The sequence below is a fragment of the Osmerus mordax genome, chromosome 4, assembly GCF_038355195.1.
Source record: "Osmerus mordax isolate fOsmMor3 chromosome 4, fOsmMor3.pri, whole genome shotgun sequence".
In the NCBI taxonomy this organism is placed as follows: Eukaryota; Metazoa; Chordata; class Actinopteri; order Osmeriformes; family Osmeridae; genus Osmerus; species Osmerus mordax.
The window spans coordinates 6176450-6203890 of record NC_090053.1 but is presented as its reverse complement, the minus strand read 5'-3'; the positions used below and the strand labels follow the sequence as shown (position 1 = coordinate 6203890).

General features: G+C 39.3%; 2 protein-coding genes across 9 annotated transcripts in view; one reads left to right on the top strand and one right to left on the bottom strand.

Moving 5' to 3' along the window:
• Positions 1 to 1253: 1253 nt before the first annotated feature.
• Positions 1254 to 12615, top strand: zgc:113516 (uncharacterized protein LOC541449 homolog). The gene is made up of 8 exons (XM_067235089.1): positions 1254 to 1391; positions 2731 to 2993; positions 3974 to 4108; positions 7017 to 7165; positions 7669 to 7752; positions 7957 to 8117; positions 9928 to 10001; positions 11914 to 12615. The coding sequence occupies exons 1-8, from the start codon at positions 1254 to 1256 to the stop codon at positions 11984 to 11986; spliced, it is 1077 nt and encodes a 358-aa protein (XP_067091190.1). The 3' UTR covers positions 11987 to 12615.
• A 4690-nt stretch (positions 12616 to 17305) lies between these two features.
• The window catches only part of LOC136941433 (transcription factor SOX-6-like), a 68968-nt gene continuing 58832 nt past the window's right edge, over positions 17306 to 27441 (bottom strand). For 5 of the 8 annotated variants that reach the window (XM_067233892.1, XM_067233897.1, XM_067233891.1 and 2 more), the window contains 5 exons: positions 24576 to 24681; positions 23340 to 23513; positions 21546 to 21762; positions 21048 to 21113; positions 17306 to 20186 (listed from right to left, as the gene is read on the bottom strand). In XM_067233892.1, the coding sequence (XP_067089993.1) occupies positions 19883 to 20186; positions 21048 to 21113; positions 21546 to 21762; positions 23340 to 23513; positions 24576 to 24681 (867 nt within the window). In that variant the 3' untranslated portion in view covers positions 17306 to 19882. The remainder of the gene's footprint in view (positions 20187 to 21047; positions 21114 to 21545; positions 21763 to 23339; positions 23514 to 24575; positions 24682 to 27441) is intronic. The other 3 variants (XM_067233899.1, XM_067233895.1, XM_067233898.1) reach the window with 1 other exon arrangement.

Sequence of the window (27441 nt, the reverse complement as noted above, 5' to 3'; positions counted from 1 at the left end):
AACCTCAATTGAAAGACTATATAAAAAGGTTAACTGGCTGTGTAGTTTTCTCTAGCCTATAGAACAGTTTGATAATGGGCACTGTCTAAGATTTGCCATCAGTAATAAAAGGGAACTTTTCTCCTGAATAAGTTCTAAGACAGTATGAGAAAGATGGCTTATGCCATGCTTAGGTGCTGACTGTATGCTGGTAAAGTAAGAACAATATTTGAATATGTCCATCACAGTTTTTTATATAAGGACTATGCAGCTAAACAGAAGCCTTTGTCTGAGAGAGGAAAAGGAGGAAAGTTACTGTGACAAGGAAAACACATTTTTGTTTGTGATTCTGCCTTCTGGCCAAACCATTTTAGTCGCACTTACAATTTACAATTAGTCATTTAGCAGACACTCTTATCCAGAGTGACGTACAGTAAGTACAGGGACATTCCCCCCGAGGCAAGTAGGGTGAAGGGCCTTACCCAAGGACACAATGGCCGGGAATCGAACCGGCAACCTTCTGATTAATAGCCCGATTCCCTAACCGCTCAGCCATCTGACCCCCTGACTTACAGTATGTCAGTACCATATAGATATTAATACAAAATGTCTTTCACTCTGCAAAGAAATTTGATGACAGGTGTATTTCATTTGTTTCTAAAAGCTTGTTTAATATTGTGCCCAAATGATCCCTGAACTTTGATCTTGTCTTAATTGTAATCATTCATAATACATTTTAAACAACTAATCATTTAAAAACCGTAAATAGGTTCAATGCACTCTTGTTGCTATTTGAACAACAACTGATATGACTAGGTTGACATAGTGGACTGAAATAGTGGACTCTTACTGCAACTGTTAATTCAAGGTATATTCAAATGCTGTTCACTTCACATAAACTTTGTTAGGCTATTCAGAAAACACTTTTAGTTCTAAAAAGGATTCAATTTCATGAATACCTTACAGATGAAGGTCTCAAATATCAATTAAAGTCTTTGGAATTGTTATCTACAGGTCACTTTTCAGTTTGAACACATGTACAGGTAATACATATGCTCCAATAGAACACCCAACACAGGTAGTTAATGTGTAAAGACTGGCTCAAACCAGAGGGTTCGAGATGCCCAAAGGAACATTGCTCCTTGATAAGTCAGCTGGTATGCTGAGTCACTGGACATATGGCTAGACGAGTAGGGGATATGCTGACAATATTAAGACGCAGGCTGGTCTGAATACCACTAAACATAGCCTTTGGGATTTTAGATTGAGGGACAATGAACAGTTACTTTAAGAGCACAGGTCAACTCCTCCACCTGGATGTGTGTGTGAGTGAACAGACACCACACAATGGAGTCCTGGAGTTGCTCCGGAGAATTCGGCCTCAATGGAAGCAAGAGGAGATCAAATTGAAGGCAAGTGAATAAGAGAATGTATGATAACGTTTTGAGTGTACAAACTCAAATACATTAAGAGAGCTATGTGTGTTAGCTTTGGGCTAGTACATTCGTCAACATGCAGGTATGTGACAGTGCTGTTGGAAGTTCTCTCTTGCTTAATGGTCAAGCATTTGAAGATAATAATTTTGGTCAAACCTTTGACTCGACAGTTCCTTAAAATCAGCTACAGACATAATCTAGGTTGAATTTAGTTCTATAAATTATAGAACATACGTTGTGTGTTCAAACAACTGGATGATCTCAGAAAGGAAGATAATTGGTGTTTGTCTGGGTTGTGGTGGAACCCTGCTGTAACCTGATAGATCCATGGTACTTCTAGTTTAAGTACATAGACTTTGAAATGGTAAACCCCAGAGACACCTTTCTCCATTCTACCAAGAGTTTCCTCACTAAGCCATGGTTTCTGCTATATGCTTTACACAACATATTTAAATGGTAAGGTTATCACATTGTAAGAACACAGATAAAATGAAAATTGAATGCCATGTTATGGCAGACACATTAGTGTTAGGATTGCACAGACATCTATTAACCTCTATAGCCTTGTGTGTTGTGTCCAACCAATTCATTCATTGCTTTACTATAAAGTTGAAGGAACAAATTAAATATTGGACTGCTTTGTATATTCCCAGAACATGAATACAGTTTATTGTTTTAACAAGTTAAACACTTCCTTCAGCAATTCTCTGTTGACAATGGAAAAAACACCAAAACTGTACATTTAATAGCTTTTTGAAGTAAGTGAAGTGAAGAGAGTAAAAGAAAAACAGACTTTGTAATTGAATCAATCATGATATCTTGCACGTTCATACAACACAATTCTGATGAAAAAGTCATTTGATCACATTGACTGACCAACCTCTATTTGTTCAAGAGGCTTTCAATCTAGTGGTATGAATTCTTCATCAAATGTCAAGGCAACCATGTTTGTTCTCTCTAGCTCTTGATGAAACATTGTGTTCTGTGTAGTCCTGCTGGTCAGAGCGGGGGCCTTGGGGACAGGTGGTCTGAATGAGGAAGCGCTGAGCAGACAATGAATGGAGACCAATGCACAAAAAGACAAAATGACCTTGTAAGCAAACAGAAGCTACTGGAGTCTACGAATATACTAGAATATGGAAAGGGTTCATCCAGCTGACCCTGAACCACAAAGAGGTCCATACTCCCATACTGTATATCTGCACATATATATATAAAAGTGATGGCAAGCAATGCAATGGAACAATGGAATTTTAGCAATTACTTTTTTACTAGTTCACTCTTGGTTAATGCCTCTGTTTTGTTCCCATTTCAGGTGTTCACAGAAGGTATCACCAACCAACTGATGGGCTGCTTTGTGGACTCGCTCCAGGATGCTGGGGCAGTGCTGGTGCGCGTGTACGGCAGAAGGACTGAGCTCTATGTGGACCGGGACAGAGAGGTGGACATGTTTAAGTTACTCCACGCCCACAACTGTGGTCCTCAAATCTACTGCAGTTTCCAGAATGGCATCTGCTATGAGTTTGTGATAGGGACTGTGCTGGACGACACTCTGCTTAGGACGCCTGCCATCTACAGGTCCAAAAACTGTTTTTTTGTGCACAGTCTGTACACATAGAGGCACAAGCCTATACACACATAAAAACACATATACAAGCACAATCTCAAAGTAAAGTAAGAGTTTCAACAATGACAAAACACGTACCTTCGGCAAGCTTTACAATGAGGTTGCAATAATCAATATGTAACTGCATAGTAAACCTATGGGAACAACATTGTAGTTACATCGGAACTGCCATGTAGTTACACTTTATTAAGGTTTAGGGGTCTAAGTTATTACACAAGGAAAACTGGGGAGATTCGACTATCCAGGAGTAAGTGGATGTTAACATTGATCTTGTTTGGGCAACAACTTTCAACTGCCCATTTACAACACCCGCTTACCCCTTAAACCCCTTCTTATACATAGAACACAAAACTATTTAATTACATACTGTAGTTATTCTTATGTAACTACAATTTTTCTATGGCTAGTACACAGAACATGGTAATGAATGTCATCTTATTGCTGTATCTAGGCCGAGGGATTATTGTGTGTCTGGTTGGCTGATCAAGAGACACATAGAACGATGAAGATCATCACTATTTAGGGTCATTTTATGTGTGTGTGATTTTTGTTTTAAGGTGGACTTTATTACTTAGTGGTCAAAGAAGAAGGGGTCATGTTGTATTTCGAAGTTTGTATGAAACTGCACAGTACGCTTATTGTCATTCTCATGATAATGCTCTAAAAAGTTCCGGTCAAATTGTTTGATAGAACACAGACTGCACATGGCAAACCGTGGGATCATTCTCCTCATCAATCACATCAAAGACCAAAAAAAACTGCAATGTCTAAGGAAGTTCCAAGTCGCTGAGAAAACCACTTCTATGGATTTGAAATTCTAAATCAAATAGCGTCCAATTTGGAAGCAATGGGAAAGAAGTGATAAGCTGTATAGTTGTTTATTCCCTGATGTGTTTTCCTCTGGCAATATTTTGGCTTTTCTCTCCCTCAGATTAATTGCATCAGAAATGGGGAAAATTCACTCTATCAAACCAGATTGGGAGTCTCCAGTTGAACCTGTCTTGTGGAAGAGGATGTCCCAGTTTCTACAACTGGTTCAGAACACCAAAAGCGATGGAAGAGAGGGGTAAGCAAAAAAGTGATGACCTTCATTATGTAATGAACACAGCTTTTTTGCCTTGCAGATATCACAGAACATAATATACAGTAGGTAGTTCAATGCTGGCATCGTATTTCGCAAATGTGTGTACAAAGTTTTTATACCAAAGTGTCCTCCATTTTCATTGAAAATTGCAATTACAGTAATACTGCAAGTGTTTAGTTCTATGGACTATCTTTGAAAGTTTGCAGGCCTCACTATCTCTTGTCATGCAAAGATGTTGAAATAGAGAGCTGTCATTGGACCGTCAGAGAGGTGGAGATTTTGGTCATGACATTGTGTTATCTGAAGCAGGGTCATAGAGTGAAAGGTGATATGGGAAGTCCAGCCATTTCTAAGAAGCAGACCCTAGCTAATCTTCATGCAACCCTCTCTCTTATCACTCCACTGTTCAGGCTTGTTTACATTGTCTGTGAGGGGTCAGAAGTCCATGCAACCTATGTTGACAAGTACTGGGTCTGCTTTAACTCCCCAGATTCAAGGCAAATCAAACAAACACAAAGTTTGTTCTTCATGTCTCAGAAAGAGGGCCAAGCAATTAGCTGTGGTCTAGGTCATCCATTTCATGCAAGAGAACTCAGGGGAGAGAGAGGACTTCCTGATAAGAGTTTACTTCCTCCTTTCTTATACCAGAGACAAAAGCAATAGCTGAGACAGAGTCAGGATGTCTGTGTCACTTTTGTAACATTACAATGACAGACCACAGACAACCTTGTAAGCCCATAGCTGTCTATATTGGAAGCAAAGTTTCTTTTTATAAAGCGTGGACCTTTATTTCATTCATACTACAATAGTAGTATTACCATATTCATACCTTTCATACAATCTAAGAATTGACTCAGGCTCCATTTTTTCTGTGAATTAAAAAGAAAAAATGTACATAACTTTCCAAAACCATGGAAAACCTGTTTGGCACTCCTATCTGAGATTTTACCTTCAAGTTGCACCACATTTCGAAGCCCAATAGATGGGGCTAAATTGTGATACATTTCAGAGGCTGAATAACTTAATGCTTACTGTTCACTGTGTGGTAGTGAAATGTACTTGATAAAAAATTATCAAATCGGCACATGGTGCCAAATCAAGAAAATCCACCGGAGAAAGAATGCTTTCATACAACTGTAGACAAATAATGTATAAAATGTGATACATTTACATACATCTTACTTGTATGTCATTGTATCAGCATGCATGTATCACAAACAGAAAAAAAGAGAGACAGAGAGAACCTTAGCACATTTAAAAGCATCAGAGAGACTTTTATACTCGAGCTGTGCTATACTCGAGCTGTGCACTCGAAGTTCGAGTCGAGTCTTCAGAAGAAATGGAGGGCAGGAAGAGGCTGCACCTGCAGAAGAGGTCTTCAGCGCTACAATCCCATGCTGGGCTGAGAGAGAGGGAGAACATCAGGCAGCTGTGGAACTGCACTAGTCACCTCCGCGGCTCCAAAGACCCCCTGCTATGTCTTCCATTGACACCAAGCACAAATCACACAATATAACGCAGAAATCAGTGGTGCTCTGCTGGCGCTGAAAACCTTATGTAAATAAGGCACATTGATAACGAGCCACCAGAGGAGGAAATTCCACTAATTACCTATCTGGAACGGAGACTTGACTGGGAGACATGAGAGGCACAGGAGGCAAACGTACTTGACTGTCGTCTCGAAAAAGAGAGGAGAAAAGGAGAAAAGGGAGAGCAAAAAGTTCTGATGGCAGTGCTGAATTATAGGGATGTCAATGGCAATTTCAGAGTCTTGCAGAGTTCTCTATTTTTTGCGCTATAAGTATTTCTTTGGTGTTGTATTTATGCAAGATCCAATAATTTAATTGTGCCTTTAAGATGTTGGTTGACAAAAGGAGGATTAGTTGTCTTGTCCATAGAAAACAGTCAATGCATATTTAAAATCATAGATATATTCGCAAATAATGTATTCATGAATACTGATGACTTTGAAACATAAATATACTACAAATTGCATGGGAAGCAAACACTTGTTCCTGACATGTACTATAATGATTGATTACTGTGAAGAAATTAGATTTTTATATAAAATGCACAATAGTTTTGATTGAATATGGAATTGAATAAAGGGTTACCTTTGTGAGAAAAAACAAAAACATAATCTGTATAAAACATAGAAGAAAAAAGGAAAAAGAGTATATAAAAATAGTTGACAGGAAATGTACTAGAGAATGAGCTGTTTAAGGGAGACGATAGTCCGCTATAAACAAGAGGCACTACCCCACTCTCTTTATTGTACATTCCTAACAGGCCCTACTAAATTATGTCGACAACTGTGTATAATACAGTCACAACAGTTTGTTCCCTTTAAGTAAATAGGTATTACTGTTTAAATTACTTTCTTGTTTTCTCACTGTTGAAAGGAAGTCTAGATATGAATTGAGAAGGCATGATCTTAACAACATCATAGGATGAAGAGTTGTCTTTAATAGGGTTGTCAGACTGAGGAATGGCACGCATTTAACATCCCCATGAGCATGTGTGTTGCAAATGAAGGGCTGATTTGAGATAACAAACAACTAAAATGACATGTTACAGTTTTATAGCATACACTTTTATCCAAAGTGACATACAGAGAGGGATTTGAACTTGTGACCTCTTGATCTACTATCCAATGTCCTACGACAGAGCTTTACCCGTGAAATTTGCAACATGGTGCTAACAAAGTATGTGTTTGACACGTGAATTTCTATCTCTGTGTCATTTTGTCTGTCAATGGTTTTACCTACAGAAGGGCTCATTTCCTTCAAGCTATTTCTGATGTAATTTTAGAAATATTGTTCTGAATTGTGAACACATGAAAGATCTGGTAGCTACCATGTGCAACACTTACAGTTTTTCTTTTTTTCAGTTTCACAATCTTGCAAGATGTCCCCAGCATTGAACAGCTTTCAAGTGAAATTGAGTCACTGAAAACACACCTGTCTAACATAAACTCTCCGATTGTACTGTGCCACAATGATCTGTTGACTAAAAACATTATCTATGATCACAAAATGGGTGGGTAAAAATTGAAAATATTTTTAAGCAGAATGCCAACAGAATGTATGATTTCTCATCTAAATTAACAAAGTTTGTCAAATTATTGTGGGGCAAAGCCAGAAATGGGATTAATCAGAATAGTTAGTGAGTTAGAAAAATTCATAATTCAATCTTTGTATTTTTCATTCAGTATTAACCAATCAACTTTAGTTTGGTTCAAATCATTAAGGTATGTTTTAGACTTTGTTAAGAGCCTCCATTTCCACAATATGTGAACTATATAGGTGAAACGTCTGTTAAAAGTAATCTTGGTAAATGTATTTGCTTTTCAGTTTGTTTTACTGTCAGTCTTTATCAAATTATTTTGCTCTCATAATGTGTTCTGGTTTAGACACTGAGGATAAATTAAGAATATATTTTTTATTGATTTAGGTATTTAGTCATGTTGGGAGTTAAAATGGCATTTATAATAACATATGTTCCACTTATTCTCTCACTCTATTTTCTTTCTCCTCTTTCAGACATTGTGAGATTCATTGACTATGAGTATGCAGATTATAACTATCAGGCTTTTGACATAGGAAATCACTTCAATGAATTTGCTGGTAAATTTGCATTCTCCATCTTCATCCATGTGCTGATTATTGCTCAAAGTTCCTCACACTGTCAAAATTAATTTTGTTGCTAAATGATGGGTTTCAAAGAGTCTGTTGTATTGATGAACAGAACTCCCATGAGCATTAAACATTGGTACAAAGTGACATTGATGCATGAACATGGATGTTTATGTTTTTTTCTGGTAATTCAAGGTGTAAAAAATGTTGACTGCAGCCTATACCCCAGCTGGGATCTACAGAGAAACTGGTTGACTTCTTACCTGGAGAGTTACAAACCCAACACACAACAGAATGTTCCAGTGACAGAGACAGAAGTTACTGAGCTCTATATTCAAGTCTGCAAGTTCTCATTGGTAAGTGTTAGCAATATGAAATACCACAGATATACCACTCAAAGGAGTAATGACACTATATCCGTTTTCTTTGTATTGCGTTACATGAAACAATGTGTGGATTTGTTTAAAGTAGGGAAAATAGGCAAAATAGTCTGTGCTGAGTATGTTAATTTTTTTTTTCAGAAGCCAAGTTGTAACACTTAACACATCACACTGGCAATGTGCCTCTCGTTGTCCCAAGAAATCGACACCAATCCCAACCATTTTATGACTGACCTACATGTCTTTGCTTTATATAAGACTCCATCAGGGTTCATAAGAAACCACTGAATTATAAAAAATTCTTCCAAACGATTTTTCTAACCACAACAATTTTCAAGTGGTGCTGGACTAGACAAACGGTGCTTTTCATAACTCGCTATAACATAGCAAGTTTGGCTGGTGTGTGTCTCTCCAAAGAGCCAAAAGATTATGAGAAAGAACAGTACTTATCAAAGAAGTGCCACTCAGCTAAAATAAAAATGGAGAAAAGAAAAAGAACAAGTATGGGCTGGAATGGAATAAGGGTAAAAATAATATCTAGTTGATTGGAATCAGACCTCAATGATAAACTGAGGACTCTGAATTTAGTAAGTGGGAGATCTTACTTGTAGATACTAAACAGTTAAGGTGAGTTTTCAGTCCAAGTCTGGCTTTGAATTGGAAGATATCTCATAGTCAGTAGAGAAATGATTGGTGGAGCTGTATTTCTCAATATTTACCTAATTATTTGACCACATTTTTTCATAATTTACATAACCCAGCACAAGAAAAAAGATGGATGCACTGTTGAACTTCAAAGTTTATTGTGACACTCTTCAGGAAACTTTAAATAATGTGTCTCCACTACCGCATCACTGAGCAGTGGCTAACTGCCAATATTTGCCAAAGTGAAACTGATTTTAAACCCAGGCTGTGTGAGCCAAGGCACACTGGGGTCCTCTAAAGCTCCCCCGGGGACTGTTGCTAGAACTAAAGACCAATGACTGCATGATCGGTGATGTCATCCATATCTCCCAGCATGCCCGATGGCTGGTTTTCTGAATGACTCCCTGTCATTTGAGTCTCTGTTTAGCGTTAGGCTAATGGCATTCTAATGGAAGGGGAGTTATTAATCATAGTAGAACTGCGCTCAATCTCCTTCTACAAGCAGAAAAAGAGAGAAATAAATTACAGCTCAAAACGTGCCAGGAATTCTTTTTTGGGGAAACCACACACTGTTCCAGTGTTTCATTCCACCATTTATTTGATTATCAAATAAAAATGTGATTATATCACTGGGCCATAGAACAGAGGTCTGTCTGGAACTCATTAGGTTGTTATTAGGGTTACTACTAGAAAGATTTACAATTAGGGCAGAAAACAACGAAAAGTTTACGACAGCATGGAAGGACCTAAGGGAACAATACCGTTAGAAGGGAACGATTCAATGAGGCCTGTCTTTTCTAAGCCATACTGTTTGTGATCAACATGCAATATTACAAACTTTGAACGAAAGGAACATTGGGAAAATAGACTACAGGAGTTATTGTTAAAAATATACTGCTGGCAGATTGTTTGATTTCTTGCTCTGAACATTTTGAGATTTCCATTGAAATGTTGTAGTTTAAGTAATTCAAAGAAATGCTACTGAAAGTACCATCTGTGTGAATATACTATATTATTTGAAGTAAAATTATCTGAGTCACATGAGGACTGGCTAAAGGCTGCAATATCTTTCATGAACATCTTCTGATTTTGAAAAACATATTTATTTTCTCCACGTTCTTCTCTTTCTCTTTTATTAAAGGCTTCCAACTTCATTTGGGGTCTCTGGGCAATCTTGCAGGCCAGGTACTCTTCAATTGACTTTGATTTCCAAGGGTAAGTGACCTGTGTATTAAGTTAGTCTCAGAATCTTGAGGCTAAGTTTAACATTCTTCAAAGGAGTAAAAATGTTTAACGCCATACTGGTTAATACATGATCAAATAGGTTATCATGCTATGCCATTGCATTTGCTATAGCAAATACTACATCCAATGTCCAGTTTACACAATTAAGAAATTCTGAATATAGCACCACCTTAAAGCTAGGGTTAAGGTTCCCAATGCCTCCTGAAATTTTTACTTTATCCTTTTCTCCCCTCCCCCAATGAGCCCCCTTCCAGCCCTTCCAGCCCCAGTTGTGATAGTGATACTAATCACTATTGACACACGGTACCCTCCCCTCTGTGTGGCTTTTCTACCCACTCTGTGAATCAGCAACAGGGCCTCACCATATGTCTATCTGAACCTTCAGGAAATAGGATCCAGCGGGCGAGGTAGAAACAGAGGTTGTATTGTTCAAGTCTCATTGGTCCTCCCTCCGTACCTCTCATCCCCTGACTTCGCCACATGTGCCTGTTAGCTGTCTGCCCCACTAAGCCCCAGGCTGAAGTTGTCCCAAAGTGCACAGCTAGGGTCAAGTTACCTTCCTTTAAAAAACAGGGGTTGACCAGAAAATAAGTAGGTGGAGAGCAACAATGACTTAAGCGTGCCATAGCAAAGCGTTTCATAGTGTTGTCCCCATAGAGTTATTTTTTTAAACTTGAGCTGTGACGAGGGTCAACATTCTTGTGAAATATCTTTGTCCTACAACTTATTGTAACATGCTGTGTACATATCTGGCTTTATGGCTATATGGCTTGGACCCACCTACAATAATCAGTCCTATATTTACAGAGAAGCATCAGGGAAAGGAAGAGTAGTCAACATGAAGGCATGTGAGGGTGTACTGCATCTCCCCAGGCCTGTTTCCTTCCAACTTCATCACTTAGAGCCAAATCTTTTCTGACTTCTATAAACAAGTGGCAGACGACGCCTAGGCTTCATCCATAACGAAAGCCATATGCACTTGTGACAAAAGGGACCCAAGAAGGGACAACCGCACCCCTACCCTTCATTCTTTCTTCCTCTCTCCTCGCCGTTGTAATATTTGCTTCATTTATTCGGTTTCACTCGTTTAACGTCTGCAAATCAGTGGTTACCTCTGTGGACGAGTGGGCAAATCAGTGGTTTCAATGTAGTTCCAAAGCCAATGTGACTAAGACATTGTTATAAGAAAATTTATAGTGGGGCCCTGTTTGGAATTGGGGGAAGGGGGGGGGGGGGGGGGGGGGGCAGGGGGCTGGTATACAAAAGCCCATTGTAAAATTGCTTACAGTAGCTGCTTTTTTACTTTTCATGCTTCCCTCTTTTTTTTGACAACATTGTAACATCTGAATTTCATTGCAAATAATGATCGTTGAAGGTTTAAGCACGCCTGTTCCTTGTGTCTGTTATAAAAACACAGAGGTTGTGAAAAAGTTCTTGCACTGCTTTCAGTTCATGTGTATTTTTTGAATGTTAAACTGATAAACTGTTATATCTTATAAAAACGTCAATTTGGAAGAGCTAATATTGGATGGCAGAAATGCACATCTTACTCTTTAGTAGCTTCCATAAAGGTTGGGTACAACAATACCACCTTTAACAATAAACACAGTCAGTGGGGAAAAACATTGTAAATATAATTTGTTGTTAAACTCTTTTTATGTATGCACTTTCTTTACTTTATAAAGTCTTTATAAACCTGCATTATTAACCTGAAAAGGCATTACTTGTCATACTGTGCATTTAAGCCAATGTTTTGACTCAAAAGACAAGATTGTTGCATGACATAACTGCAGGAAATATGTCTGCTACATCCGACTGATAAGCTAATAGTCTTCCAATAAGCACTGCATGTGGTATATTTATTATCTTCTTTTTTACATAGGTATGCCAAGGCCCGATTCAACTTCTACTTTGAGAAGAAGGAGGAGTACTTTCGATTGACATTCAAGAACTGAGTGCTGCTATCATAAAATGAAAACACATTCAATATAATGGATCAAAGTGACTTCTTTATTTAACAACATATGTTATATTCTCAGTGATTATCTGATTGCAATAATACAAGTCTTCAAATATTTGTTAATGGTAAGTCCATTGAGTCCAATATTTGTTTTGTGATAAACTCATAGTTTGTATAGGATGTGTTAGCAGATCAAAGAACAAGAATCTATGTTATCATCTTAACCTGCAGAGACAAGGTAGTTTGTGTAATGTATAGTGATGCAGAAAAAAAACCCTGTAATGTCCACTTTAAATTATGTTTAAGTATTGAATTCATGCTTGATTGTGCATAATGATAGAAGTTTGTCTCATTTTATTTAATTGTGACTTTTGTTGCAAAAATAAATCAATAAAATGACTTTATATAATATATGCAATAAATGTATGTAAACATGTTAAAAAATATATGAACAACTATACCAAATAGGCATGTTAGGTCCTATAAAATACAATATCTGAAATTGTATAACCAGATGTATGCTCTCTATGGTTAAAATAGAATCTGAACTGAATGTAATCTGAAAAAAAAGAATTGAGAATAAAATCTTGTCATAAAATTTGAGTGGCTTTAAATAAAAGGTTTAAAAAGGTCAGAATCTTATTGATGCGTTGAAAAGAGGGAGACCTTTAAGTGATGTGTGCTTTCTTCAAATTCACTCAATAAGGCACCATTTTTTGAGGGCTGGAAAGCTAAATCAAACGTGAGCATAAGGCTCAGTGTAACACTTACTACAGACAATACATACATAAGTGTGTCGTAAAATATTTGAAAATGTTGTTTTTATACTCAGAACACAAATACACGGTAACAAATACATTTTCTTTCTTTTTTTCTTCTTTTTTTCACAAAAACAATTTACACAGTGTAAATCCCAACCAACACAAAGTTGCACATACAGTGGTCTACATACACAACAACAGAAGAATTGACTGTATACAGCTACAATATTATTATTTTTCTTTGTATTTGCCGTAATGGTATGGCGTCATTTTCTAGAACCATGTTCATGATTTCAGTTTCCTGTTCAGGAGACAGAAGACGTTCCCGACCACCTTGTGTTGGTAATCTTTCAGTTCTGCAATTTTCTAGTGAGAGTAGATTTCTTACCTATTCTCATTTCGGAAAGTCCGGATGATGGAATCTACAGTGTACCTGCTCAAATTTGGCTGTACTCTTTGCCCAGCCTCCCTCATTCTTAGACCATGGTTGACCACATGGTCAACCAAAGTGGCTCGGATCTCATCAGAGATTACGGTCCTTGGCCTTCCTCGTCCTCCCCGTCCTCCTCCTCTTACTCTCACTCCTCTGGCTCTGGCTCTGCCTCTGTTTCGAATGTTGGCATCCATTGCTCCAAAACAGAAGAGGTCACCTGTTGTCCTTTAATGCTAAAGCTCTGATTTCTAATTGTAAAACTGTGTGACAGGTGTTTGCCCATGCGATGAGTCAGTGTGCATATTTGAATGGCAGTGTGTTCCTTGTGAAAACAAAGATTAAAATTGTGCCAAATGCAGAGAATTGTGTGTAGTGTTTTGAAAAAAGTGTGTTTTAGAACTGCAATTTGAGTGTAAAGCAGGAATTGTGCTTGTAGTTTAGCAGAATTGGTTCAGGGGGGCATTGTGTCTCAAGTACCAGTATTTGTGTGTAAACAATTGAGAACAACTGTAAAAGCTTTCTAAACCAAAGCATAAGAGAACAAATAGGGTTTTTTATGTACAATGTTGTACTTTAAACCAAGAAAACAGACTTAAAAGAAAAGTTGTTGTGCAAGTTAAAAAGTAATGATAATAGTCATTTACATGTTTATAACAAAGACAGATCACTTTTACTAAAGTCTCCCCAAGAGTATGAGCCCCTTTGTTTGTCAGTTGTCATTTTAACTTATGATAGCACCTTTAACAGCTGATGTTAATTATGCAAATGTTGTGAGTCACTTGAACTAAACTACATCCGTTAAAATTATGATTACAAAGACTTTTTCACATCAGAGAATGTGCATGAAGAACACAGCATTGAATGACTGCCATTACACTCAGCGATTTTATCCTTTGCTGAATAAATCATTAGAATGCAAAAATGGTTTCCAGTGCTTAAATCCTTACTGATGGAGGGACGATTGTCTTTGTGCAAAGGTCATGTCTGAATGTGAGTGACTAAAACAGTTCTGTTCTTTACAAACGTTCCCCACTGTTTCTCCATGCAGCTCTATCGATCAAGGCTGTGAAACAATCCAACAAGCTTTCAAAAAATCATTATTCGTTAAACCTAATATATTTAATTAGAAGGGCTGAACACTTAAAGAGACCAAGGACTTAGATTTAAATAGGAAACATAGGCCTTTTGTCCAACAACAATTTTTCTTTGAATGTGCTGTCAATTTCATTCTATTCTATTTTGATGACATCAAAAGGAAAAACTGTTTTGGAAAGGTTGAAATGAAGGTATCTCTAAAGTCTCTCTCTCAAAGGCAATGTTTTTGTTCATTTATGATTGGGTAGCATACATTTAGCTTTCAGTTACTGTTGAAGGCCATTAAATGGGTGACCATAGGAAATGTATAAAAAGATTTCAGCCTAAATTCGCTTAAATTTTAATTTATTCGACAAGTGAGTCATCAGAACACCAACTTCTGTCCCTTTACAGTAATTTTATTAAGACAGTTGTAAAGTGTTAATAGGTTGTAGCTACAGCATTTTATTATATTTTGTGAATGCCACGTCAGCCCCAGTTTCTCCCTGCCCCTCCAGTGTTTCCTGTGTCCCTGGGTCTGTGTATCTGTTTGGCGTGGCTCCGATGTTCCAGTCTTTCTTACCTTCTCTCTCTCTCCTCGTACCTGTTCTGGTTCTCCACACACCTGTGTCTCGTTCCAATCACTCAGCCGTTGTTAATCACCATCTCCTGGCCCTCTGTGCACATATGTGCTACCTTAGTCAGTCTCTGTCAGTTCATTTGTCTGTTTTGTTATGTTCTACATGAGTAGCTTGTTCTAGTCTGCATTACCTTGATTTCAATACATCTAACTTCTATGATCCTGTTTGCTAAATTCTCCAGCATTTGGTTCCATCTACTCAGTTACTCCTGACACAAATCTCCAGTGTGCAATAGATATCACTGCAATAAAAACATGAGCTTTAAGTTATGGATCATTTCTCTGAATATACTTGGCTTTCATGGTTGCATTCCAGAGAATGACTGTCAGACCGACTGCATGGATAAATTGTACTATGACTTATTTTGCATGCTGTAATGTCATGGATTCTTACATGCAGATATTCAAAAAGACGATCTAATGTTTAGTGCATAAAGAATGTTTTACCCTTAGCACAAACTCAAATTGCATATTGAATACATTTGATATGTAACAAACAGTTTCCTTCTGTGATATTTGCATGTTGGGAAGATTTACTATAATGAGTCTCCATGGGTAGAACACAAGATCTCAATTAAGATTTGACAGCCCTTTTGATTGCCACTAGAAACCTGTTTGACCTATGTTATTACCTCTTTTGCAACTTAATGGATGATTCTTGGTGGTTCCCCACCCTTTGATTAAAACAAAGGAATTCTAATGAGACACCATTGGCTCGTAGCTAAAGGAGCGTGATTACCTGACCAACCCCAATAGTTTAATGACTGCTGGAGTCTCCCTCATCAGACACTAGCCTACCTTTGATGCCTATTGAGATAAGAAGAACCCTCCGACATATCTGAAGACTCTGCCTTTGTAATAAGGATTTACAATTCCCTTGATCTAAAGCTAAATTGGTGTGGATTTTTTTGGTGTTTAACATGGTTTGAAATAAAAACTTGAACTGTGCCTTGAGGGCCCCATCATAAGAGGTTTTCACAGGAAGATCACCCAGGCCCAGTCTGTGTTCTCATGCACTGCTCCATAACTCGAGGAGAAGAAATGTAAATTCAAAGAACCATGCTGCAATTAATGTCAGCTTTAAAAGACTGAATATCTTCCTTAATGGAACATGAGTGATGGAACTTACACAGAATAAAACACATTTAATCTAGCCAGTGTGTTCTACCAGTGGCTATCCATGACCTCCCCAGTTTGCATATCTACAACAAAAGATATTATTATATTATGAGGCAGGGGTAATAGCTAAAGTAGAACAACACCTTTATACACCAATCTGACAGTGTCAGCTCTGTACCAGACTGGGGTCTCAAACATTAGAACGGTGGCATGTATTGAGACTAATTATGCTTAAACCCAAACTTATGCAACTTTATGATAGCACTGAGACAGGCAAATCCAAACACTGCACCAAAGAGCTAAGGAATCATGTCTTGCAAGTAGGATAGAGAACAAAAACTCTTGACCCCATTCTCTACACACACACAGACACACACACATATATACACACACAAATGCAAAGACATACACACACAGAGATATACAATGAAATGCACATCTACATTCCTGCATAATCCCATTTATTTGCAGACAGTAAATGGTAAAATATAAATCATGTGGAAAGGGAAACGTAAATGATTAACTTATTTAACAAGATTAAGATGGCACTGGCACAGGTTTGGTTTCATCCATGGCTCCCAGGAGCCACACACACAAGCATGTACACACACTCACAGTGTGACAAACTTCCCAACGCCCCTTGAAGAGTAACTGCAGATGATTTGGGAATGACAATGAGATTTATTATGTGGCTGCATATGGCAGAGTTTTCCATCTCCTACTCAAGCAGAGACTGGATAGAGCAAGCACCGGCGCCGCTGACACACCACAGTACAGTGAGAATGTGTGGTGTTACCTCACACATACATACACACACATGCATCCAACTATACACACACAGACAGTCACTTGCTGTAAGATGGAGAAATGGAGTAATAAAATACAGTTTCTGTAATTAGCCACACAAAATATTAAATTATACATGGCTTCCTAAATTTAGAAAATGGAGGACACAGGCACATACAGTGTGAGCAAGGTTCAAAGGTTCAAGCGGTTCACTTTTGCAGATGGACAGAATTGAAGACACAATCGCTTTCTTTCCTTTTTCTGTGAAGCAACGTTCTTAATTGTTAACATGGTCACAGCTTAACAGCAATTACATTTAAGTCATTTGTTTTCCAGGGGTCTAGAAAAACATGAAGCTGAAGTACTCTGCCCCAGGTTGATCACAGACAGGTACATTTTGGCATTCGCTCGATTTCAGAATCAGAAGGTGAATATGGGACATTAAAAAAAGTAACTACTATATTAAACTATATTAATGAGACAAGTTTTGAGCCGAGTCAATAACCAAAACAGTACATTTTTAAGGAAATCTCAGTCTTTATTTTTCTGATTGTCTTATCTCACCAAGTTGTACTGACACTTTTAGAGCCAACACTGGCTAATAAATACAACAAAATGTTAAAACGCACAATTAAATTTCAAATACAATATTTAACACAAATGTGTGCGAACGGGAAACCAGTGTTTCCATCTGTAGGGCACAACTTATCTTCTCATGACCCTTCAGGCAGCGCTGGTGCTACAACAAAGGATTTTCTTGAAAAAGTAAAAGATTTTTGACAGTTTACCCAAACCTGGCAAACGTGAGATCTTCTCACGAGTCCAAATCGATGACGTGTGTGTCTTTTTATTTGTATTGTTTTTCATCTAACAGCAACTTCACATTAGTCAGTACTGAAAAATACCACTTATATCCAGTGCTTATGATGTGTGTGACACTTTAAACAATGTCTATGCATGAGGCGAACACTAACTCTTCTTCTGTGATGCAAGCAAAATAAAACTCAATAAAAGTCTTCCTCTAACAAATGCTTTGCTCAACATGGTCATTAGGACATACAAAATCAAAGACAAACCAACCAGCACACATACTGCAGTTGCTCCAAACCACTTAAAACAGGTGTCAAATTTGAAATATTTTCTAAATGGAGAATTTAAAACAGGATCTTGTGAGTGACAACTAAGAAATGTATAATTCTAAGTTACTTGACATATCAGTAAAAAAAAATATATACATGCATTACAGAAACATTATAGTTTTTAAATATGCAAGAGGTAATGTTGAACTATTTTTCAAACAAAAATTTCCTGAAAAACCAAAGATTTGGTTTGTCATTTAATGAGGGAAGTTGAATTGTAAACCCATTTTGTATTGGTTTGTCTTAAGTAACCATGTATAATACAGTAAAGGACACATAGTCGGCCTCATCATGTCTTGGGAACTTGAGTTACTTAAGAGCCTACTCAAAAATCCAACTCCAAATGTTCAACTTTAAGACTTATTGTCAATTAAGATGGGCAGATTCACTTGCAGAACATGTTATATTCACTATCTCTACACAAACCAGAGACAATGAGAAAGCTGCTAATTTAAAATGTGACACTCAATCTAAACATCAGTATAGTCAGGAGACAGGAGTACAGTACCAAAAAAAGCTGATTTGTTTGTTTTGGCCCCAAATGCGTAACAGCCGAATTTGCATAACACTAACAGGCGGTAAAGACCAGGCTCTCCCTGCATCCTGTTTTTCCACACTTTTTCACACAAGTATTAATTTTTATACTGTTCTTATCTTAGGCGTTTCAAACATTTAATCCACCTGCCAGTTTCATTCAAACCAAGGAAGTGAAGTGCTGAAATTAACACTACGTAATACAGCAGACTTGAAAATTCGGACACAGAATCAAAAAGGAGTAGATGAGGCTTTCTAAAGGTATGACATCACCAGAGGGGGTGTCAGAAATAACTGGATCAGACTACAAAACACTGACTGAGCAAGCAGCAAAGACCTGCTCATGTTCTCCCTGAGCTCTACGTAGTATATGGTTGGGGCAGCCAGCAATTTCTAAATAAGTATTTATCTGACAGAACAAACTGATTGTGTAAGACTTTTTTGCAGCATTTGAAAAAATTAAGACTACAATATGTTAGATGGATGCAAATGTAGTTTTGGCACATTTGAATAAAAACTGTACAATAACAATAATATTAACAATAATATACAAGGATTTGCTTGCCCCTTGTCTTGATGTCAGTCTGAAAAAACAATTCTACCACTCGCTCATATGAAATCAAAAAACACATTCACAAGCTGGCACAACATACCTGAGCCGGGACTTTACACCCCATCATGAACAGTAATGTAACATATTGTAAGCATTTTGTCAAGAAATGTGTAGGCGTACTGTACTTAGGAAAACATAGGTAAGACTACGAATACTAACTTTTATATTAACTTTAACATTTCAAGTTCTGACATTCCAAGGTTTTACAAGTAGTGAAACCTGTCAGAAAAATGTCTCCTCAAATAAAAATAAAAAAATCCCGAAAAGGAAATACTTGATAATAAAAACTTCATCACACTTAAAAGAAACATTTAAGACCAATAGCTGTCAAAGACCAATTTCCGATGCCTCAATCCATGCATACTCCTTAAAAACCACGCACTAAAATGTTGTTTTCATACACATAACTAATCTCTTCTTCCTCTTCTCTATCATCACTTGCTTTAGTTTTAGTTCGATTGTCAAGTTGAGGAGCATGCTTCCTGTCAGTCAGATATCAGGAGGACGTCTGAGCGTGCTCTGTTTCAGTTTGTTCGGAGGCATCTGAGCATGCTTAGAATGCTTTGTGTTCTCCTCTGAAACGGTGTCTTAGTGTGATCAGTCTATCAGATACTGTCACAGGAGCAGTCTAAGCATGCTCAGTTTCATTTCATCCCACTGAGAAATCTGAGCGTGTTCGCTTCACACATCCATGCTCCCACGCCCGGGAGCACGCTCAGACCCTGAAAAGGATGTTGTCTCGGTCTTTGTCTTTCCAAAAAAAAAAAAGAACAGGTGTTCCTACTGAGCACCTCAGTTGGCACTGACAGTTTCCCTCGTCTCGTGATCACTGCTGTAGTCTGATTTGGGCTCCTCGTCAAAGTCCTCATACATGTCCATCTCGTCCTCTCCGTTGATTGGCTCACTCGGCATTATGGTGCCCGCTTCTGGCTTGATACCAAAGGTGCTCTGGATGACAGGGATGGTGGGCTCGGGACTGGCCGATGCACTGGAGCACTCTGATGTCAGGTGTGGAGAGGGTGCGGCCGATGGCATCGCGATGGCACCTGGGTAGACACCAGCTGTGCTGTTGCTGATGGGAATCTGTGGCTGAGGCCTGTGAGGAAGACAGAGGGAAGGAGGAAGGAAGAGAGAGCAAGAAGGACATAGTGGGAGAGTGGGAGACCGAGATGGAACATTTACGTTGTCAGGAGAAAAGGAAAGTACGAGCAGGAAAGAGACAGAAAGACAGAATGACAGAAAGAGAAGAGGTGTGTAAGCGATGACCAAATTCATTATAGAACGCATGATGGAGTACGACATTTTAACCTACTTAATAATAAGTTATTTGTGTCAGTTCTCATCTTCAGGCATGGCTTAATACAGAGCCTCTGTCAGTACACGGTAGCTATGTCAATGACAGCTAAATAACCTAATAGGATATGGATGGAATTGAGGTAAGCACACATTACTCAAGAAAGCCCTCTGGCTCTTCAAATGAAACACATGAACCAAGAAAATTGCAGTGAGTTTTCTCACCTAACAGTTTTTCCTCCCTGCTCCCCTTGACATTAACTTTACAATTTCTGACAGAACCCTTTTGTTATCATTAAGGAGCTTAGAAATCACATCACATGCTCTTTCATTAAATGGTGCTGGGTGTAAGAATTGGTTATACTTTGAATTGCGTTGAAGCTTATGCAATTTATGCTGTAACTGAAAGTCCAGTCTGGTCGAATGACTTGATTTTCTTGCGCTTAGCCACACATAGGCTACAGTTATGACTTTGACATCTGCCTACCAACAGCCCTCCTCTTTCTTTCCTCCCTCTCTATCTTCCACTCTCTCTCGCTATCTCTTTCTGTCTTTCTGTCTCTCTCTCTCTCCCTCTCTCTCTCTCTCTCTCTCTCTCTCTCTCTCTCTCTCTCTCTCTCTCTCTCTCTGTCCCTCTCTCTCTGCTTCTCAAACATCTGCTTACGTTTCACATCCCGCAAGAAAATGGCTGTGTCCAATTTCTCCTGACCGCAAGCACCCAGCCATTGTCCTAATTTCATAAATGACATAAATGATAACTATTAAAAATCGCTCGTATTCAAAGCTCTGCTTCTGGTAAATATAGTTAAACAGTCCATTAAGATTACTTTACACACATCTACAGCTGTTATCTATTAAAACATTGCCATTGAATTGTTCACCCTGTTTGTACTAGTTTCCATGTAGATTTGAAAAAGTCTGTTTCCTTTGGATGAGACTATTGCAGTTTAATCTAATCCGTTTTTAAATTAGAGAGTCTTTTTAGAGCTCAGTACAACAGGCATTTCAATAGGGGATTAAAAAACAATTATACAAGTAACTAATTTCAAACCATGTGTGGTCAGCTGCACTAAAGACACTTAAGACCCATATACATCCAGATATACCGTATAACTTAGAAGCACTTTCCAAAGTGTCCCAATAAAATCTAACCTTTTCTTACCCCACACTGAAGAACTGCCTCATCTCCTGTCGTCGCGAGCGCATCATCTGCTTGTACTCGCCAATGCGCAGCTTCTTCCCATCAATGATGCAGGTTCTCTTGGGCCGAGGCTTGTACTTGTAGTTTGGATATTTCTCCAGGTGGATCTTGCTCAGACGAGCCTGCTCCTCATAATATGGCTGCTTCTCCTGGTTGGTCATGGACTTCCAGCGAGAGCCTGGATTGGACGATTGAAACACATTTGACGATTTAGGAGAGTTGTAGGGTAAAATGTTTTTAAGGGGAGCATGAGTTTGCCTAATTGAGGACATTTTGACATGTCAATATCTAAATGTGAAATGTTAAACCTCTACAGTAAAATATGCCTGTAAATATGTTTTTTGCAAACTTGTTTGAAAAATAAGTTCAGTCTTGTCTTTAGAAGAATGTCACATTGTGCACTTATGATTTTTTCTCATAAAAGGATCCAACTTACTGGACAAGTGGCCAGAGCCATTACTACCGGAACACAGCACATCTGTGTAGCATTCTGACAGTCTATTATACAAACACTCTACAGGACCCACACACAGACAATTCCAGGACCAGCTCTCTGTGTTTACCAGGGTTTATCAAAAGCTCTTCTTTGAGCTCAGGAAACAGTATGGATGCATTTTTACTCCATAACGCGGAGGCCTCCTCTGCAGCTGTGTTATTGTATCTGTGTGAACCCCCCCCCCCCCACACACACACACACACACACATACACAAACACACGCATGCATTTCATCCTCTCCTGTTCCCTCTACAGGTCGTTTCTCAGGCGCTTCCTGTTATTGCCACAAACATCTATTCAGTAAATATCCGTAGTCTTCTATGGATGGAATATGACCAAGTGCTTTGACCTTTCATTGTCACCCCTATCAAGAGTATTCTATTACAGTAATGAGCATTTCATGTAGGACACACTGGTACCAATGTTCTACACGTAAAGCTTGAAAACTTTATCAGAGTGGTTGTGTTCAGTTTGTCTGTTAAAATAATTTCCAGTACTTGAGCACTGTTTGCTGGAAACCAAAACCGGAGAAGCAATTCCACAGTCAAAATGGCTTTTCTGTGTAAGCTTGGACAAAGGTGTATCTGTAAGACTGATTCGTCGTACCCCCACCTGGAAAAAAAACATTCCTACACATTGCAACCAGGCATTTCATCTACATACAGTACTCTGTGTGCATATTGGACTCTTGTGTCGGACAGTGGAGCCCTTGAACGTAGCTCTGCCATGCACAGCCCTTAAGCTTAGCGTTTGAATGAGTATCTGTGTCAGGTAGGTTAGTATCAACAGAAGCACTTTTTTAACTGAACACATCCATCACCCTAGTCAAGGTCTTACAGCAGTGCTCTGTGTGTTGAGAAACCAGCACTGAAACACCCTCACACACACCCTCCTTGATAAACGTACTGTAGTGTTGAGGGAGCAAGCATACTGGTCCCTTCATGTTCCCACAGAAATATACACAGCCTATAGTAGAATAAACTATGGGTTCCAAAATGTGGCGCTGCGTCACAGAACTCAGTGCCCCACAGTGGAGCTGCACGACAGGGCTCACTGAAACCTTATGGAGCTGCACTACTAAACTCATAGTTACAAGCACATCCTTAACTGAAACATCAATTTTAACTACTTAGCTGATTAGGGTTCAATTGATCGATAAGAAAGCTGACGAAAGGTGGAGCCTACCAACGATTGGTGGAGCGAAGCCTATGAGGGGCAGAACTGACCAATAACAAAGGGGGCTTTCACCACCACCTTACCAAGGATCTTGCTGATGTTGGAGTTGTGCATGTCGGGGAAGGTCTGCAATATCTTCCTCCTTTCATCTTTTGCCCAGACCATGAAGGCGTTCATTGGCCTCTTGATGTGGGGCTCATTGCTGTTCCGGCCCCTGGCCTCCCTGAAGACTCGTGCCTCTGTGGTAGTACCGCTCCCTGTGGATGTTAACATAATTACATCAAAATTGTAATCTCATCTCTATCTTCGTTAATTTGCAAAAGTCTGCTATGGGGCCATGCTAAAAGTGGGGCCGATATAGGTGCTGATAATTTACAAAATAATAATAAATGTTCAATCTGTAATTTTGGACAAAAAGGGTAGAGCGTTACAGGTGGGCCAGCTTGAGGAAAACTGGGACAGAAGGGCATGCAGTTAGACGCATTCCCAGCTGTGAAGCCCCAACTTGGGCCATAGGGATGAGGACGAACCTCCTCTCCGATCCTCCAAATAACCATATTCATTTAGACACACACTTGTTTACACCGGCTATTCTAAACTAAACCGCAATGACCGCTCCTCAATCCTCTGCATCTGTAAACACTTAGGTTTATCGACAACAGGTGGGATCTGAGTCAAGGAAAAAATAAAGGAAACGATGTCCCTCTCTACAGACTCTGCTTCTGTTTGCATACTTATGCTGGATAAGATTGTCTGAGGCACAAACACTTCTAAAGGATGGATTAAAGAGAACAGAGAGTAAACCTTGTTGGCAGGTGAAAGTGTCCTTCCTGAGGAAACAGCATAGGACACAATAAATATTTTGGTCTGGAGAATACATGTGTGTAGATTGACTGGTTAAGTCTGTCTCCACCACAGATGTGTTACAATGAAAGAGCCACATAAATGGCGCCACTGCTCCAAAGGGCCCCAAAGTTCAGGGTCGTTGGTGTCATTTAGTCTGGGCCGGATGGTACCACTTTTACCTCAAACCTAACCCTCTGCAACCTCTCCTCCTCTCTGATTCCCATCTACCTAGATATTGTTTTTCTCTTCTTCTTCTAATGTGACCAGAGTCACATTAGAAAAAACAGGAAGAAAACCAGGAAAACCAGGGTAACTACACTACACACACACAAACACACACAATTGAGAGTTTCATTTCGGTAAATTACAGGAAAAAGGAGGGATGAGACAGAAAAAGAAGAGCGTAAGATCAAAAGGATGTCGAATGAAAGTAATGGAAGCACCAAAGGAAAGAGAAGAAAGGGGGAACTCACCATCAAGATCTTCTGGTCTGGTCAGGTCTATGACCCGATGACCCATCTTGGCCTCCTCCCCCAGCTTCCCCAAGTGCTGACCCAAACTTTCAAAGTGCATCCGCTCCTGTAACACACAAAGCCCATTCCACTTTACAAGTTTACTGCAAAGGAATGATAACCACACACAATGAATGTTAAACAAAAGTATAATACATGTTAATACAAATGACTGAATATATATCAACAATCATATAAATGTATACACGTTACTGTAACATACATACAGTAACCACAGTCGTAAAAATACAGGGGATCATCATTATCGCAACACCATCACAATTATGGGTGTTTATATAAGAAAACCGTTGAGTAAATCTGTAGATATCATTTATTCAGCTGTGAAAAAGAGAAGTATCAAAAGTATAAATTATAAGTATCAAGTTATCACACATATTTGCTTTGATAAGGTAAGCATGTTAGCTGTTTTGATTGTGCAGCTGTATTAGTAATTGGTGTGTCTTTGGATCAAAGGTCTGGACTATTCCTGTGATCTCCTAGTAGGATGGTTGAGCTCTGCTAATGATGACGAAACACACTGATGTGTGTGTGTATGTGTGAACGAGAGAGAGAGCATTTCAGACTCACTTGCATTCGCTTTACTGAAAGTTTATAGAATTTGTCGATTCATTAGAAATGCAGCTCTTGTAATATCAATGATTAGCCTAATCAATAAGTTAAGTGATGAATGATTACCAACAACAATACTATAATACAATTTCCCCCAATATACAACAATACTAACAATACTAACATGACCTGCTTAAGAGAGTCTGAAAAGCTTTGAAATAGAGTAAACAGGAGTACGGGGAGAAAAGGACAGACGAGACAGAAAAAATATCAACAAAATGACAAGAAAAGTACATTATTTTCGGAAATTCTGAAAATGAAAGAGAAAATAATACATAGAAAGAGAAATGACTCAGTCGCAGCGCTGCCATGTAAACTGACTCCTTTCCTCCACCCTGGCTGCCTCACCACCCCTCTGCCTCACTGCCCGCTCCATCCAAATGAGTCCAGCATGCCGTCTGCCGCCCACCATCTAAAATTACCCTTGCCACGCTCCCAAACTGTGGTGGAAAGCAATGACCCATCCGCAATCACCACACATCCTCGTCCCTCCCTCATTCTTCCTTTCTCAACTCCTCCTTATTCTGGTGACAGAAGCATTTTGTTGGGGAGGCATGGTTGCTGGGTGAAGTAATGCCGGCCTGGCTGTTGGCAGGACCAAGTGGAACTTGAGGCAGTGTGGTGTGTGTATCTTTTTCTTATTCAACTTCTGTTGTGTTTTATATACATGGGGGGAGATAGGGGGAGCCAATGTCAGCACTACAATGAAGGCTGTAATCAGGCCCACCGCAGAACATGTGCCTGGGCTACGCCACGCGCACCACAGAATCTGAACAGGGTCTGCACAGGGCTATAAACGGAGAGGGAGAGAGAGACAGTGAGAGAGAGAGAGAGAGAGAGAGAGAGAGAGAGAGAGAGAGAGAGAGAGAGAGAGAGAGAGAGAGAGAGGAACAGAAAGACAGAAAGACAGAGAGAGACAGAGAAAGACAGAGAGAGAGTGAGATTTAAAGTAATAAAGACTAGAGACATAGAGACCAGAGAGAGAGAGAGAGAGAGAGAACGAGAGAGAGAGAGAGATAGACAGAGAGAAAGAGACAGAGAGACAGAGAGAGAGAGAGAGAGAGAGAGAGAGAGAGAGAGAGAGAGAGAGAGAGAGAGAGAGAGAGAGAGAGAGAGAGAGAGAGAGAGAGAGGTTAGGTTCTAGGACCTTGACTCCCCAAAACAGTAAAAAAAATATAAAACGAAAACCTCTAGTATAGTGTATTAAACCTTGAAAGAAACAGACAAGACTTATAAGGCCATCCTTGGACAATTTTCTTCATTCATTTTTTTCTTAACACATCTGTATGGTTTTCAGTCTTTCTGTGGCAACAGGTTCACAGTCAAACATTGCAAATACAATGCCTTATGAAAGACAGTCCCTACACTGTGCAAACAATGAAAACGCTTAAAGGAAAGGCTTCCAAATGGTGTATTCATTTTATTGGAATAGAAGCTTATCCAACAAGTTTCTCAATCTATACCGACAATTTCTGTGCCTAAGCTTTCTGTTCTCTGGCAGTTTTTTTTTCTTTTCTTTTTCCTTTCTTGTATCCTCCACGACTTGCAGCATCACCATGGCAGCGCTGTAAACACCACACCAGGCCAGGGAGTTTTATCAGCAGCGTGTTGAGCTCATTACCACGGTTACAGGTCCTGGCAACCCTGCTCCAACTGACCTGCAACCATTTACTGGCTTCTGCAGTAGTAGACAGGCCTGCCTTCCTTCGCTCCCTCTCCCTTTTTCTCTTCTCTCTGCCCTTTCCTTCCATCCTTCTCATCCTCCTCCCAATACATCCTGACAAGGCTACGTTGCGCCCATTGAAATGGAGGACCTCCCTCAAGCTCTCTCCTGCTCTCCCATTCCACCCCTCTCGTCTTCCTCCTTTAATTTCCCAGAATGCAGATTTCACGGCAGCATCTATTGAAACCTCATTTAATCTGCTAGTGGCAGAATGTATACACTTTACACAGAGAAAGAAATTCGCCGCACTTCCAACGTACAGTACAGTGACTATGAGTGCTACCGACAGCCAGTGAATAGCTCTACAGATCCTTCCAGGTCTCACTGCATAGACGACAGAAGCAGGCAGTGTGTTGACTGGCATGGCTTCAACTCTAGCCATTCCTCTCTCCCCCGCTTCTTTATGGTTGCCCATAATGTCCATTCTCCTGCTGTGTGGCATACAAAGAAACCGCCACTGAGTGCAAGAGCAGC

What these genes read in the sequence shown, in the direction of transcription:
- zgc:113516 (XM_067235089.1), top strand. Translation starts at nt 1,254, where the DNA reads ATGAACAGTTACTTTAAGAGCACAGGTCAACTCCTCCACCTGGATGTG. An exon ending in TCACTTCAATGAATTTGCTG is followed by an intron (nt 7,753 to 7,956) that starts GTAAATTTGCAT and finishes TGGTAATTCAAG; the next exon opens with GTGTAAAAAATGTTGACTGC. An exon ending in ATTGACTTTGATTTCCAAGG is followed by an intron (nt 10,002 to 11,913) that starts GTAAGTGACCTG and finishes TTTTTTACATAG; the next exon opens with GTATGCCAAGGCCCGATTCA.